The sequence below is a fragment of the Apostichopus japonicus genome, chromosome 5 (assembly GCF_037975245.1).
Source record: "Apostichopus japonicus isolate 1M-3 chromosome 5, ASM3797524v1, whole genome shotgun sequence".
Taxonomy (NCBI): Eukaryota; Metazoa; Echinodermata; class Holothuroidea; order Aspidochirotida; family Stichopodidae; genus Apostichopus; species Apostichopus japonicus.
Window position 1 is genome coordinate 7,525,588 of NC_092565.1, and position 16,209 is coordinate 7,541,796.

The window sequence follows — 16,209 nt, forward strand, 5'->3', positions numbered from 1 at the left end:
AACCTTTTGTTGTCCCGAAAAGTTTTTCGCTTTTCTATTGTTCCTCTTAAAGTTGCAAATTTAGCGAAAAAAGCCTTTCCTGGTCAGATAATTACACGAAATTGGTGAATAACAAAGACAAGGGTGTCTTCTAATCCACGTCTAATTTTAATGTCGATGGGTGTTTCAGAGAGGACAAGAGAGGGGGCTGAAAAGAGGGGGTTTTCCAAATTTTGCACTTATAAAGAACACGTTTTTCTATCGGGTCCTTTGGGACCACGTATCTCACTAACGGAAGTAGATATGGACCTGGGAGTTGCAGATTGGTTTCCCTCAGTTACGACATTTGGGCGGAAAAAAAATAGAAAAATTGCATTACAAAAATGCATCCACTCATATTGCATCTATTTATTTAGACCAACCAGACAGATTAATTTAGTACTCTTACACCATTTCTTAATCAATGTTGCCACAAAAGGATAACATTTGGCTTCAAATATGATTTACTGGTTAATGGTTAATTTAACATAACTGACTCATTTCCATGCCAACTGCTCGTTAGTTTACATCCTTGCACTAACTGTCTGAAACAAGTTGACCCCATCAAAATATGTTTATAAGTAGACAAAACTTTAGGATTCACTTAAATTAATCAGAATATTTACCCACAATTGTTCAGACACTTGGCCTTTCCTTGAAGGGCATAGAATTCAAAGGCTTGCAGAAAATATCAAGATCTAAACACACAAACGACTCCTTGGCAAAGATATTAACACGGTGAAACTTGCAAGCAGTAGGGCTAGTTATTGAAAATTGTGTACAGATACTGAAGTATGGCAGCTCCATAAATATGACTCAAAGATAGTTAACAATGTAGTACATTCTAAAGGAGTATTAAACAAGTCTTGAATCGAAAGAACTATTCAAGCCTCATAGCTTGATGTGTAGGCCTAAGTGATACGTCCACAAAATATCAAACGTCATTCATATTTCGAAGGAGAGTAAAAATCAGGGATGTGCTGTTGTTATGAAACGTCCACCATTTTGGATTCAAACCATGCTTTTATGCACAGTGGGCTCAGGAGGCTGATCCAGGTTTCTAACAAGAAAAGCCAAGAGGCTTATCGATTTTAAAAGTATACGAGAACACTCAAATGTACACTGTGCGGTTTTACTTTTGGAGTTACTGTGTATTGCAAGGTATTCAGACATTCAAGCTTTGCCCTCCAATGACCTTTGACCTTCAAAGAATGCAATTAAGGTCAAAAAGGTGGATCCATATACCAAGTATTCCCAAACTTCACTTTTGGAGCTTTTGTGTTTACAAGGTATTCAAATTTTGATATTTCTGGACCTCACATGACCTACGACCCCAAAGAAAGCTATGAGGTCTTCTTAATAAGTTGGATCCCCATAACAAGTACAAAGTATATCCAAGTTTTGCTTTTACAGTTACTGTGTTTGCAAGGTTTTCAGCCTTGACAACTGTTGACCTAAACTGACCTTTGACTCCTGAAGAAAGCAATAGGATCTTCTATTTAATAAGGTGGATCCACGCACCAAGTATAATGTTAATTCAAACTTTACAAGGTTTTAAGACTTTGACATCTGTTGACCTCAAATGACCTTTGACCTTGACAGACAAGACTAGACATCATGTACACAAGTACTCAATGGGGTGGATCCACAAACCAACTATGACATAAATCCAAGCTTTACTTTTTGAGTTTAAAAGCCAAGGCGTCACACACATGTTACACATGCAATCACTGTCACAAAGATTCAAGTTTGCCTTCGGCATGGAATCAACAAACAATACGGTCAAATACTGTGAAATCTTGACTGAACTTTACCTAATTTTCTTACTAATATCCTAAAATTCCTGTGCTTTCTGGTTTAATCATCTTTATGTTAGCCATCAGTATCATGCTGAAGATTTATTGACATGTTTCAGTCTTAGTCACCAGCACATCTACATATATAAACACTATTCATACAAGAACACTCACATGCTATGCATCCAGAACAGGAAAACAGAGAGCTTACATCATCCACGACAAGAATAAGACTGACCACTATGTCTCATGAAACTACCCAATCACCTCAATGGGCACGGTGAAACTGATGTGAAAACACCTATGCCAACAGTGGTTTTCAGCTTTAAGGTCACTTTACCGTCAATTAATATAGCACTTGTCACATAAAAATTGACAGCGTGAAACCATCCTGGCTCGTAACATCCACGGCAAGAGCGACCGTCTGCTAATTTGGGCAGAGTCCTTGCGGATATGCTAGCAGTTCTCTCTCTCTCATTGTCTGACACAATCAGTTCCACCAGACTGGTACCATCAGTAACACCACAGCTTAGTGATTCTGGTGATAAATTTGCTCACACCCTCCTCCACCACGGTGTCATGTCACACAGAGATGGCAACCTCTTCCTTGATCGACAGTAGTTGTCATAATCCGGTGATGATGTCCCCGTTACGGATCACCATTTTCATCATCTCCGGCGGCGATCACCGTCTCATCAAAATGATTCTGTGATCCTCTGTTTCGCCGGTGTCTGTCTCTCCTCCTCGTACTCAATCTCCACTCGGGCTCTCTTAAATTTCCCGGCCTTCCCCTTCACAGATTTTCCTTTTCCTGTTTTTGTCTCTTCCTCTCCACTCGACTCATCGTCATCTGACGCATCGTGGCCTCCTTTCCCTTGCGGTAACACTCTGTCCATATCCTGGAGAATTTGGATAGATTTGAAGATATAGAGAAAGTAAAAATCATCACGTCCGTTTCGGTCTTGACACAGCACACTCCATACAGAGTGCATACTGATCCTTACGATTTATTTATTTAGGGATAAGTGTCGAGAGGCAACATGGCAGCAATATATCTGAATTCAGATAATAATAATAATAATAACAATAATAATAAAAGTAAAAATAAAAATAAAAATAATAATAATAATAATATTAATCATAATAACAATAATGATAATCATGATAATAATGATAATAATAATGATAATAATGATAATAATGATCTATCACCAGCAGAATAAAGAAACCCATGGCATATTACATCTGGTCCCACATAGCAAAATGTCATCCATGGCCCAAACTGCACCACAATGTTTGTATGTTGCAGAAACTAATAGATTTCAGGACCTGAAGTAACACAAACTTGGCAAACTTATGACATTGCCAGGCAAATTTGCAAGCACGTATTTACTTTTCTAAAATCTTGACCACTGTGAGCACTGACGTATGGGTCGAAGATTGCACAGTACTGATAAGGACGATTGAAGATGCCAGGTATGGTTTCAACCTGTGGAACAGTTCTATAGAGTTTAAAGACCCTGTTAGCTGCACAATTTAATGTGTATAAAGCAAATGGGTACTGATACCAAGAATGCTACTCGAGGCCAAGTACACTAAACATTGCTACTCTAATTCATTGTTACTAACCTCAACGTGGAACAGTTCTATAGAGTTTAAAGACCCTGTTAGCTGCACAATTTAATGTGTTTAAAGCCATTGGGTACTGATACTAAGAATGCTACTCGAGGCCAAGTACGCTACATTACTACTCTAATTCATTGTTACTAACCTCAACATGGAACAGTTCTATAGAGTTTAAAGACCCTGTTAGCTGCACAATTTAATGTGTATAAAGCAATTGGGTACTGATACCAAGAATGCTACTCGAGGCCAAGTTGGCTACATTGCTACTCTTGTTCATTGTCACTAAACTCAACGTGGAACAGTTCTATAGAGTTTAAAGACCCTGTTAACTGCACAACTTTATTTGTATAAAGCAGTTGGGTACTGATACCAAGAATGCTACTCGAGGCCAAGTACACTACATTGCTACTCTTGTTCATTGTCACTAACCTCAACGTGGAACAGTTCTATAGAGTTTAAAGACCCTGTTAGCTACACAATTTAATGTGTATAAAGCAATTGGGTACTGATACCAAGAATGCTACTCGAGGCCAAGTAGGCTACATTGCTACTCTAATTCATTGTTACTAACCTCAATGTGGAACAGTTCTATAGAGTTTAAAGACCCTGTTAGCTGCACAATTAAATTTGTGTAAAGCAATTGGGTACTGATACCAAGAATGCTACTCGAGGCCAAGTACGCTACATTGCTACTCTAATTCATTGTTACTAACCTCAACGTGGAACAGTTCTATAGAGTTTAAAGACCCTGTTAGCTGCACAATTTAATGTGTATAAAGCAATTGGGTACTGATACCAAGAATGCTACTCGAGGCCAAGTTGGCTACATTGCTGCTCTTGTTCATTGTCACTAACCTCAACGTGGAACAGTTCTATAGAGTTTAAAGACCCTGTTAACTGCACAACTTTATTTGTATAAAGCAATTGGGTACTGATACCAAGAATGCTACTCGAGGCCAAGTACACTAAACATTGCTACTCTAATTCATTGTTACTAACCTCAACGTGGAACAGTTCTATAGAGTTTAAAGACCCTGTTAGCTGCACAACTTAATGTGTATAAAGCAATTGGGTACTGATACCAAGAATGCTACTCGAGGCCAAGTTGGCTACATTGCTACTCTTGTTCATTGTCACTAACCTCAATGTGGAACAGTTCTATAGAGTTTAAAGACCCTGTTCACTGCACAACTTTATTTGTATAAAGCAATTGGGTACTGATACCAAGAATGCTACTCGAGGCCAAGTACACTAAACATTGCTACTCTAATTCATTGTTACTAACCTCAACGTGGAACAGTTCTATAGAGTTTAAAGACCCTGTTAGCTGCACAACTTAATGTGTATAAAGCAATTGGGTACTGATACCAAGAATGCTACTCGAGGCCAAGTTGGCTACATTGCTACTCTTGTTCATTGTCACTAACCTCAATGTGGAACAGTTCTATAGAGTTTAAAGACCCTGTTAACTGCACAACTTTATTTGTATAAAGCAATTGGGTACTGATACCAAGAATGCTACTCGAGGCCAAGTACACTAAACATTGCTACTCTAATTCATTGTTACTAACCTCAACGTGGAACAGTTCTATAGAGTTTAAAGACCCTGTTAGCTGCACAATTTAATTTGTATAAAGCAATTGGGTACTGATACCAAGAATGCTACTCGAGGCCAAGTAGGCTACATTGCTTCTCTAATTCATTGTCACTAACCTCAACGTCGCTGGCATCACTCTCCTGGAAATCTTCATCTGCGATGTACTCAATCTCTCCTTCCACCTCTTCTTCTTCCTCTTCTTCTTCTTCCTGTTCTTCCTGAAGTTTCGTAAAAGAAAATTTGGAGAAAAGATGACCATATAGATGAGAAATTTAGCTTCCAATCAATCTCATTACTAAATAACTCAAAGTATGATTGCATAGTGATGAAAGTCAAGTAAAATGAATAACTTTATCATCTGTTAATACTTCTTCCTGAAACAAGCATAACTTTGGGGTAGACCCAGTGTGGGGGTCCTGTGGGGGTGTGATGTTACTTGACCAATCAACAGTTTGCATACCATACATCCCATCATAGTAGGCTCCCTGTATTCATAGACAGAGTTTTATGCTAACCACCTACATTTGGCAGATCAGTATCATCTTTCGAATCAGAAGGGTATGATTTTGTTTTACTGAGGGCCGGGATCGCTCGATTGAACTTGAGAGAATATATCAACTGAATATCAACTTGAACTTATGTAACCTGACCAACCCCCAGGGCAAAGACCTGCTAACCTTACCCTCTACCCGAATCTATTGAGAGAGAGCCCATCCTATAATCCAGGGTTGTCCAACCTACGGCCCGCGGGCCACAGTCCGGCCCGCCGCGGGGTTGCGTCCGGCCCGCCAGAGATGCTCTACGGTGCGAAATTTTAATGAGCAGATTTATTGATAACAATTTGAAGCTATACAATCAATCATTCGAACCTTGTGGGTCCACAAAACTGCATGCAGGTCAGTTTGTGTGACACTCTCTAAGCGGAGGGGGGGGGGGCGGCTGGACTTCATTCAACTGTTTTATCAGGAAGGAAAATAAATCAGTGCGCTCCGCGCGCAGTGCTCACATTTTGTTGCCTTGGGCTTCGGGCAAAAAATCGAAAAATCGAGCGTAGGCTTCATGCGGCCCCCTCCTTCATCATAATCATTCCATGTGGCCCTCCTCTGCAAAAGGTTGGACAACCCTGCTATAATCCCATGTGTAATCAGAGAAAGCCACAACTTTTCAAATAGAGATATCTGCTTGTGGTATCGACTTAATTCCAGACTATGATTTAGTTTATTGTTTTCTGAGATGCATTCATTTAAGGTGGCATACTCCTGTAAGAATCTATATCAATCCCCCCCCCCCCCCCCCGATGTTCATCTTCAGGAAAAGTGCCAAAAAGCAGCAGGAGAACATCTTTTTTGACCTGTTATCAATCATGATCTAGTTTTTTGTGGCTTGTTGAAGAGCATGAATAGAAGTACGTGTGATGAGAAAATTGGGTCGATTGATGCAATTTTAGACCCCTGTAGACCTCACAGGAGCAGCGTATGAAAATTGTTTACTACTGAGTGAAAAGGTTTGTTAAACTTCAGGCTTGGAAGCAAAAAGCTACATGGTCATCATACGGAAAATTGATGGTGCCATGAAAGGCCAACTTGTCAGCTATCCGGTGATGGGTAGCGTTTAGCTAGTGAGAACTTCTATCTAGACTTAGATACCACATTACTATTCTGATTTAGTGTGTAAGTCAATGAGGCTTTTAATGGGCGTATGCTACCTTATCCGTATCCCAATCTAAAGATCCTGCTTATTTAAATGAAACACTCACAGCGCCCTCATATTCGAGCTGAGCTCTGTCCTCATCTTCATCGTCCGTCTCCTCCGCCTTCAACACGTTATCAAAAGCTACGGCCGGGATGTTGTAAACGTCGCCGTACTGAAGAAAGGAATGAAAGGAATGATATTATCAAGGAAAGTGAACACAAACAGCAATATTGATCATGTGACTTCATCTCTGTAATGCTTCAATCAGCTTAGAACATAACAATGATTTCTATCTGATAAAAAGTTGTCATCAGACCATCACAAGAAGTAAATATGAAAAATTGCTTCCAATGCAATACTACTTTAGGTCTCTTTTTGTTGTTTACAATTTGTATTTGTTTAGAGCTCTTGTAATCACCTGATTTCCTTTGTATTTTAATATGTTGGCTATCTATCTGTCTGTCTGTCTGTCTGTCTGTCAGTCTGTCTATCTATCTGTCTATCTTTCCATGCCTTTGATCACAAGCTTTACTCCATAGTTTTCTGGATTATGCATTAAATTAAGACGCACTTCTCTTACTGTCAGAGCTACCATTACCATTAGACTACATCATTACATCAACTAGATTTTCTTGGCCAAAGTGACTTAGAAGTCTAGCCAAATTTGCAAACTTTATAATCAGGGTTGAAGCAAAGTTCTTATTTTCTGCTAAGGATAATCAACAATCACATAAATATACCTCATTCAGTTTATAGAAACCATTACGATAACAATTCTAGTGAAGTCTTGTGGGAAGTGACTAACAACTATGGACCAGAAACATCTGTTTATAAATCAGAACAGTAAGGTAAACAGCCAAGAGCAGAATCTGAGTACAGACAGTATTGATCCCACCAAGTAGTACTAAATGCACAACAGTGAAGAGTACAACACTTGAGAGGAGACAAGCTAAGATACAAGGAAAATATAATAAGTAAATTCAGAATTTAGTAGAAGTAATCAGACACCATTGTATGGTTGTTAATCCCCCCACCTTTTTTTCAATTTTTTTCTTGGAGTACGACACTTCCCCTTCAAGTTGCCTGAAGGACAATTTAATTGCTTACAGAAATCCACTCATAGTCAGATGTTTTATGCTGTTTGGTTTTAATGTAAGTCATCAGGCTACATCACCTATAGGCAAACTCAGTCGGGCCTAGACTTTGAAAATGGAAACACAAACTAAGAATGTGGCCTTATGTACAATTGTTTCATCACCAACGCTGATTTTAGAGCCCATTGTTTTGTTACGATACTCACTGTTCCTTTCTTTAACCTCTCCAGCAACTCCTTTTCAATGGCATTGTCCAGTTTGGCAGCTTTCCAAGCTTTGGCTTCTCTGTTCTTCTCCCTTTTCTCTATTTTTCTGCTCACTGGAACAATTTTTCGCCTGACAAAGTGAGTGAAAAGGGGACAAAAATGGAGTGTTTATAGAACTTGAATATTAATTTGCACAGCTCTAACACTAGGTTTGCTAGCGATGGCAGATTGTGTCATTACTGAACCTTAAATCCTTAACCATTTTTGAAGGTCAAAGCGCAAGAAACATATTAGTGTGTCCCTTCGTTGACTTTTTGTCTGGTACAGTACAAGCAACATCTGCAATACAAGGGCTAAGATTGTGCAGCAAGAATGTTTTTGGGACTACGGGGAGTGGTAAGGTAGACACGATAAACAGTAGCAGCGCAGCGGGAATATCCTTCGTGTTTGCATGTATTATCTGGGTCGGTACTTTAATCGGGTATTATTTTACTGGGTATTCAAGGTTTATTTCGGATATACCTGGTATTTTTGGTATATTCATTGATGACATATTTTCAATACCGTCGGTATGGGTATGAATGATATACCACGTATACCTGGTATACAAGTTGAAATTGCTCTCTGAATGAAGAAAACTATTCATCCAAATCGATATATATAAATATATGTATATATACTCTCCTATGAACCACCACTGAATAATTCATCTGCTTATTTCATGGAGACCTGGTTCCTGAAATGTTGGTGTTTGTGTGTGTGGGGAAAGGGGGAGGGGATTCTGTCACTTTGATCAATCTTACAGATCAATACTGATGGTTGTATTCATACCTCCTACACTTTATCTAGTTCAGCATGAAGATAGCATTCCATTGTTGCTAGTTCTTTACCTTCCATACATCACAGAGATCCTGAAATGTTGGTGGTTTTGTACCATGTAATGGTTGATGTAGGGAGGTTGGGAAGAAGGGGGATGTCTGTGTGTGTGTGGGGGGATCTATGTCATAGAGATCAATACTGATTGTTGTATTCATACCTCCTACACTATATATAGTGAAGCATGCATATATCATGCATTGTTGCTAGTTTCTTACCTTCCATACATCATAATTTTCCTCATTCTGATCAGGTACTGTGTTATTTTGGTTAACCTCTGTTTGCATTTGTACTTGTAGAAACTTGGCCAAAAGATGAGATTGTCATCGATCTGTTTCAAGGCCTTCTCAAAGTTTTTCGAGAGCTTCACCCTTTCCCACAACTTGTTAGGGAAAGCAGCCCTCTCTATGGTTTTCATGTAAAGGTAACACACTCCTGAAAAAAAGGGGGAGAATAAGATAGTTCAAGAACAGATATTTCTTTATAACTTTAACTGTTAAAGCCATCATTAAAAAAACAATATAGATAAAACTTTATGCACAAAATACATTTATACTAATTTCAGACTTCATGTCAAAGTACATAACAGATTTCAACTATAATGAAATCTACACCAATTGTAGCAAAGTTAAAAGTCAAATCATGTTTTCATCTCAGTTAAAAAATTTACGCAATCACACTCAGTTTTCCACCTTCCTATGAAAAGAGAAAAGTAGAACCACTTGGCCAGTACCATTACAAATTATTCTGTGATATTGACCATGTGAAAATACTTAATACTAGTAAACAAATCAGCAGTTTCTAAATTCAAATTCAGGTTTTGAATTTGTAGAACTTGCATTCAAAATGTTAACACTTGAATTAAGAGCACATCTATTATGCCAAATTTATTGCCATTCTTGCTATTTCATTGAGGAAATCCTTTCTTACCACACATTTCTATAAAGAAATTGAAAAACCAATTTTCCTTTGACTCCCAACTTTCTGGAATTGGATATGTTATTCCCTCTAAACACAAAAATTACATTACATTTGGATGATTTCACAAGAAGTATAACACTACCTTTGTAAATTTCATTGTATACAGCCCTTAATGCCAAAAATGTTTACAAAAATGTTTCAAATCCATATTCAGCTGTTTATTTTTCAATTCCAAATCAACATAATTTAATCAAGCAATTCCATTTTCTTTTGAGTTTAGACCAGGACTGAAATTGCAGTGTATTTTTGATATTATTTCATCGCAGGAAACCTGCCTTGCTACAGTGCTCAGTCAATACTGAGAATTGACAACCGTTTTTTTTTTTTTAAAGTTAAACTCAAACTTTAGAATTAGATTAACAATTTAGCAATTTTAAATCAATTCTATTTGCAATTAAAGCTGCAATCTGACTTAAATGTTATATGCTTTGTATCATTTCATCAAACCAAGTGATATTCACACCTACATAGAATATCCCTCAATCCAACAAAGCCAGATCTATGTTGTTATATCTATCTCATTTTATCAAGAAAATTATGTGTGCCATAAATTTTATGAATTTTGTTTTCAAACATGTGATTTCAAACATGTGATTAAAGTTTTATTTCATTCTTTCTCATGAGGTTGTGGTGGAGGGACACCAAGAATGTTTTCAGTTTAGCTTATCATTCATTTAACAGCGGAGTAAATGTGACTAATTCAACACAAGATGCAGCTATATAGCTTGATTTGAAGTTCATAAACTTATTTCACTGCAACAAGCCTTCCTGAGCTACAGAATCCCATCAAGATGTTAGACCTACGGTAACATTGCCTCTCTAGCCAAACTGGCCATACCATTAAATTCCCGTATTGTAGCATATCTACTGTTTCCTAGGGGACAGTACTTCCTGCTACAGAGCCCAGTAAGGTTGTACTCATTTCTGCAAAATTGTTCAGTCCTAACACGGGTGTTCATCTTGAAGGAACAGAACGTGTTCCTGATGATGCCCCATATTACCTGCAAAACGGTAAATAGAAATTCAAGTTGTTATTTATAACATAAAGGTAGCATAAAATCATGTTCGAAACATAAGGTGTAAATATTCTGCACAAATGTGTGTAAATCACATCCTGAGTCTTAACTACAGTGGTGTTACGTCGAGGTTGACAATATCGTATGGGCATTTTGGTCGGTTACAGTCGGTTATCGTCTTTATAGTCGGATCGTCGAGCAACACTTTTATCGTCAGGAATGTCAAGCAGCACTATTATAGTCTGGCAGCGCGAGTATCGTCAGCTCGAAATACACTAACTATAACGTTGGGTTATTGTCCGTTAATCTGCAGTATCTTCAGCAAGGTAGAGAGCTTAGAGGAAACGAACAATAGGTTGTGGTTTATGCTTCCAAGAGCAACTGCCACGAGGAAGAATGGCTACTAACAATATGTCAGACAGTTAACTAATTGCAAGAAAATTCCTTGCAAGATGACCGAGGCCATGACCAAACACTACTGTACTGTATATGATCAATGTCAACATACTGTACAAATCTGAATATAGGCCTACAAAAAACATTTCGATTTTGAATGCCTTAGTAAATCATCATTGATTTTGTAATAAAACCTCGCTGATTTTAACGGATATATAAAACATTACACTATATGAACATCAGAAATACAATCATACTTCCCAGTATCAATCATGCTGATACATTCCGTACCGCCGCTGAAATACACCCTATCCATTGGCCGGTCTGACCGGCACATAAAGCTTTTAACCCTCGACTTGTTTGAAATATTTTTTTTATTTTATAAAAGTATTCCACGATCACTAGACAGCCCCCCTCGCATCGCAACAACCTCTACCTACCCCTACCCCCCCCCCCCCCCAGTTGCCTAAACTTTGCAATAGACTCGTATATTTACCTTGCAAGGTACAAATGTCCAGCAGCAGATAAAATTATGATAAATCCATTACGGTCCAGAGTAACAATTTGCGAAAATCGAACTCCCGTTCGTATTGCTAAATAAACGTTGGTGTTACGAGAAAGGCTAATAAATGTCCAGTTGGAATTAATTGTATCCAATGAATTTATTTTGGCGACCTGCCAACTTTTACTTCCACAGCAAATATTACATGAGTACCGCGTAAATGGGTCAAAGTTTGCGAATAACAGGTGGCTATAAGAAGACCCTTCGTTTCTCAAGCTTTGTCACTGATCTAGATATTAATTGGGTCAGGCATAGGGTTGGGCGATATTTTCTTTTTACCGTCACGATAAATAGTTAAACAATTATCGCGATATTTCGATAACTTTTCCTCAAACAGAATTAGCGTAATGGTCGAGCTTTGGGTGGACGGAGAAAGAGAGATATATGGAGGGGACATTCAATGAGAATATCTGAAAAACTTTACGATATTTTTCACAAATATTGATGCTTAGATAAATGCTTCCTCACAATCAAAGAGCCGCCCCGAACTTCGCTCCGCTTACGTAAAACTTCTATATATATAACACGTAGAAAAACCCGAGTTTTTACACACATAATTCCCACTGACATTGGTCACAAAACATAAGTAGGTCATCGACATTCGAACTTGCCCCAGTTCATTGCACCGTGGGAACAAAACAACACATCGAACATGATGTTACAATTTCCCGCCGTCTGGACGCCGAGGGTAAATTTTCGTGTAATATGCAAATTATGAATGGTACTATTCTGCGCGGTTAAACTTTAACCTAAAAATTGCGACACATACAAATTTTGGGAAGTTGTTGTTGTTGTTGTAGAAGTTACTTTTTTTATCAAATGTAAAGTACTGTATCAAGAGCGTATCCAGGGGGGGGGGGAGGCGTTGGGGCGCGCGCCGTCAGAAAAGTAGGAGAGAAAAAGAAAGAGAAGAAAAAAAGGGGAAAAGGGGAAAAGGGGGGGGGGGGATGAGGAGGAAGGAAGGGAAAAGAAAAAAAAGAAAGAGAGAAAAAGGAGAATAAAATCCAATAAATCCCAAGGGCACTGTACTGTATCGATATCTAGCGATATCTGGGATGAAATTCCCAAAATCTTCCCTAAACTGTTGATTCCCTCCACCCCCCCTCCGCCCACCCTCCCACAGTTTATTATTTACTTCTCGTTATTTAATCCTCTCTTTATCCTTCCACAGTGTATATTTTTCCCTGACTTATTTTCTTCTCTCCCTCTTTGTTTACTAATCCGTTTACTTCTTTATTTGTGCTCACCTTGCCCTCTGTACTGTATACATACACTAATACAGTAGTTTGCCTCTTGTATATTCTGTTACTCGTCTTTGCGTCCGAAGTTCCTACTAGGGTCGAAACTAGCCCCCCCCCCCCATCCCTCCCTTATTTTTTAACATAATGACCAGAAATAACAGGTTTTACTTTGACGGGGCGTAAAAAAAAAACTTTTGACCAACATGTTTTCGGACCAACATATTTTGTTGACCAAACTGATTTTGGTCCCAAAAAATGTGAGTACAAACAATTAAATTTCGGGTCACAAGCAATTTTCGGTCACAACTATTTGGGTCATAACAAACTTTGGGCCCTCTTTTTTCGTGAAAAAAACTTGGTGCGTCCAAAAAATTGTGTCCCCCCAAAAATTGTGTCCCCCCAAAAAAGTTAGGTCAGAAAAAATGTTGGTCCAAAAAAATTGAGTCCCCCCCAACAAAAAAAATTGGGTCCCAAAAAATTTGGGGCCCAAAAAATTAAGTCCCCCCCAAAAAAATTGGTCCGAAAAACGAGGGCCAAAAAGATTGAGTCTCCAAAAAAGAAATTGGGTCCGAAAACATTTTCGTCCATAAAAAATTAGAGTCCAAACAAATTGTCGGAACATAAATACGTCGGAACATAGAGACGTCGGAACATAGGGATGTCACCATATATAGAGCTCATTTAAACGCATTTTAGGATTCCTCACACTGCCGATAAAAAGTCTGTATCTCCTTCCGTTTTCGAGTTATGGGTGATTTAAAGTTTACAAAGTATAAAAGGTGTTGCCTCAAATAATGTTTTTCAATTTACGAAAACATGAGTGTGATTTTATTTAGTAGATCATATTGGACAAGCTCCGAAATTGTACTGATAGAAAGAGTGTACTTACAATGCATTTTAAAATTCGATTTTAAGTTACTCTAAAGTTGCGTAATGTGCTCTGATGTCAGTCTATTTGGTTCAAAATAAATTTCCAAAAATTAAATCTCTCAACACTTTTCAGTGTCTGTAGTAAAATCAGTTCATATGAAAAAAACGATGTACGCTAAGGTCTTTGTTTAAGCACGTAACCACCCCGCCCCCCCCCCACCCCTCCACTTTCCCTCAAGCTTTGAAGTTGACCCTTGGATAACGCGTGTGGGAATTGCTGCGGGTGTGTTTGATGTTCCGACCATTTAACTATGTTACATTCAAATGGCGCCGCGGCGTCTGCATTGCAGTGCCAGGTTGTAACAACAAAACTAAATGGAAGTTTTAAATCTATTAATTCACTGTTAACATTCTGGATAACATCCACTAAATTTGTGTTCGGTCTGCAGATGTTTTATTCTTCACATTATGGTGCCTTTATATTGTAAGATATTGCCGGTAAAGAAACAAATCTTTTACCAATACTATATTATCGTAGGTGGATTGAACACATTAAACACCGTTGCACTCGGAAAGGTAATTTTTTTTTGTACAGGGAAAGTAGTAAAACATTTGGCTATATATGTGAGGTGTTACATTGTTTTGCATCGAAGTTCGTGCATGTTGCGGTAATACTGTAAACAACTTAGGCTAGGCCGCCTAGCAATGTACAGTAAGTTCAGAAGCGCATTGTCTTTTGTTCATCAACAGGCTGTAGGCCTGGTATCGTCTGACTAACTGACGCTACGGACTATAATTTTAACAATAGCGACCGATTTAATCCTTTCATGAATGGTCGGTCCGCAACTTGGGCTAGGCCGCTTAGCAATGTCAGTTCAGTACAGTAGTTCTCTTTAGTTTATCAACAGACTGTAGGCCTGGTATCGTCCGGATTATCCGACGCTACCGACGGAAAATTTAACAATAGCGATCGATTAAACCTTTCATGAATGGTCGGTCCGCATATTGAGTTATCGTCAGGCTAATACACCTGTACTTGTGCAGTATATCGTCGGGTAGAATTTTTAAAGTCGGATCGTCGAAATTGAAATTTATCGTACGGTATAGTCTGTATAGTCAGGTGGTGTCAACCTCGACGTAACACCACTGTAATAGTGCATATGAAGTTTGTATAAAGTTTATGAATGTTCCCAGCACAAAGTGAATGAGTGACATCACCACAGCACTTGAGCTTCACAAGCACAAATTTCACAGCTAAACTTCAAATTGCTTTGCTAAATTCCTTGTTATTTTCTAGTGTCCTTCATACGTACAGCAATATTAACTCTGTTCCCACAATTTATGAAAATTTGCACATGAGAAATAAATGCTTTAAAAATGAATATATTATAAATATTATACATATATTATATTACTGTGGATAGTATGGTTTTTGCGGGCCTAGTAAAGGTAGTGTGACGCGAAGAAATATACAGTGCATATAGGCCTACAGTACACCCACAATAAATTTGCTCTTTCATCCATACAAAAGTGCTTTATCGCCATCGGGGTAACATAGTGGAATGCAACTTTTTCAATGGCAAAAAGAGCACATTTTCTATCGCAGAATGTACCGATGGCAGAATGACATGGCCCCCACCTAGTAATATGCTGGAATGGCACTTGAAGTTGGAGCATTAGAATATATTGTACCCTCACTGCACCTTAGTCGACACTTTAATTCAAATTGTAAAACAACTACGTTAGCATTAAACTCAGCTTAGATTGTTTGGCCTATGCCAAACGTGACTATGCGGTCTGACTTATAATAGAGTTGGGGTCTGAGGGTCCTTTACTTATTGGCTACTTAACTGTATATGTAAGTTAGGCCAGCCTAGGCCTAGCCTAATTTAGACAAGGTAGACCTAGCCTAGCGTTAAAATTAAATAATTTAGTAATAACTAACGTCGTCGTGTTGCATGATGTCAGTCAGATAATGGTGCTAATATTTTAGAAGCAAAATCTCGCTGCTTGTTAACCCAGCAATTCAGTTTCAGACTCCTTAGAACGAGTTGGTAATATGAAATATGATGATAAAATTGATAGGCCAACTTTGTTACTACTAATACTGTGTTGCAGTGGTGGTTCGTGTGGCATTTAAACACATGGCATATTCGTACAATACAGATGTGTTGCAATGTGGCTAAACGAAAGACTTCTGTGGAACGCGAAAAATTAGTAGAGCAAGGAAGTGCATGG

The 16,209-nt window shown here is 38.4% G+C and overlaps 1 protein-coding gene across 1 annotated transcript; it reads right to left on the reverse strand.

Moving 5' to 3' along the window:
- Positions 1–372: 372 nt before the first annotated feature.
- Positions 373–16,114, reverse strand: LOC139967481 (protein MAK16 homolog A-like). Its single transcript, XM_071971351.1, has 7 exons — positions 15,917–16,114; positions 10,725–10,887; positions 9,124–9,340; positions 8,030–8,159; positions 6,794–6,901; positions 5,154–5,255; positions 373–2,713 (listed from the first exon to the last, which is right to left on the reverse strand). Exons 1-7 carry the CDS (start codon positions 15,929–15,931, stop codon positions 2,510–2,512), a joined length of 939 nt encoding a protein of 312 aa, XP_071827452.1. The 5' UTR covers positions 15,932–16,114; the 3' UTR covers positions 373–2,509.
- Between the last annotated feature and the right edge of the window lie 95 nt (positions 16,115–16,209).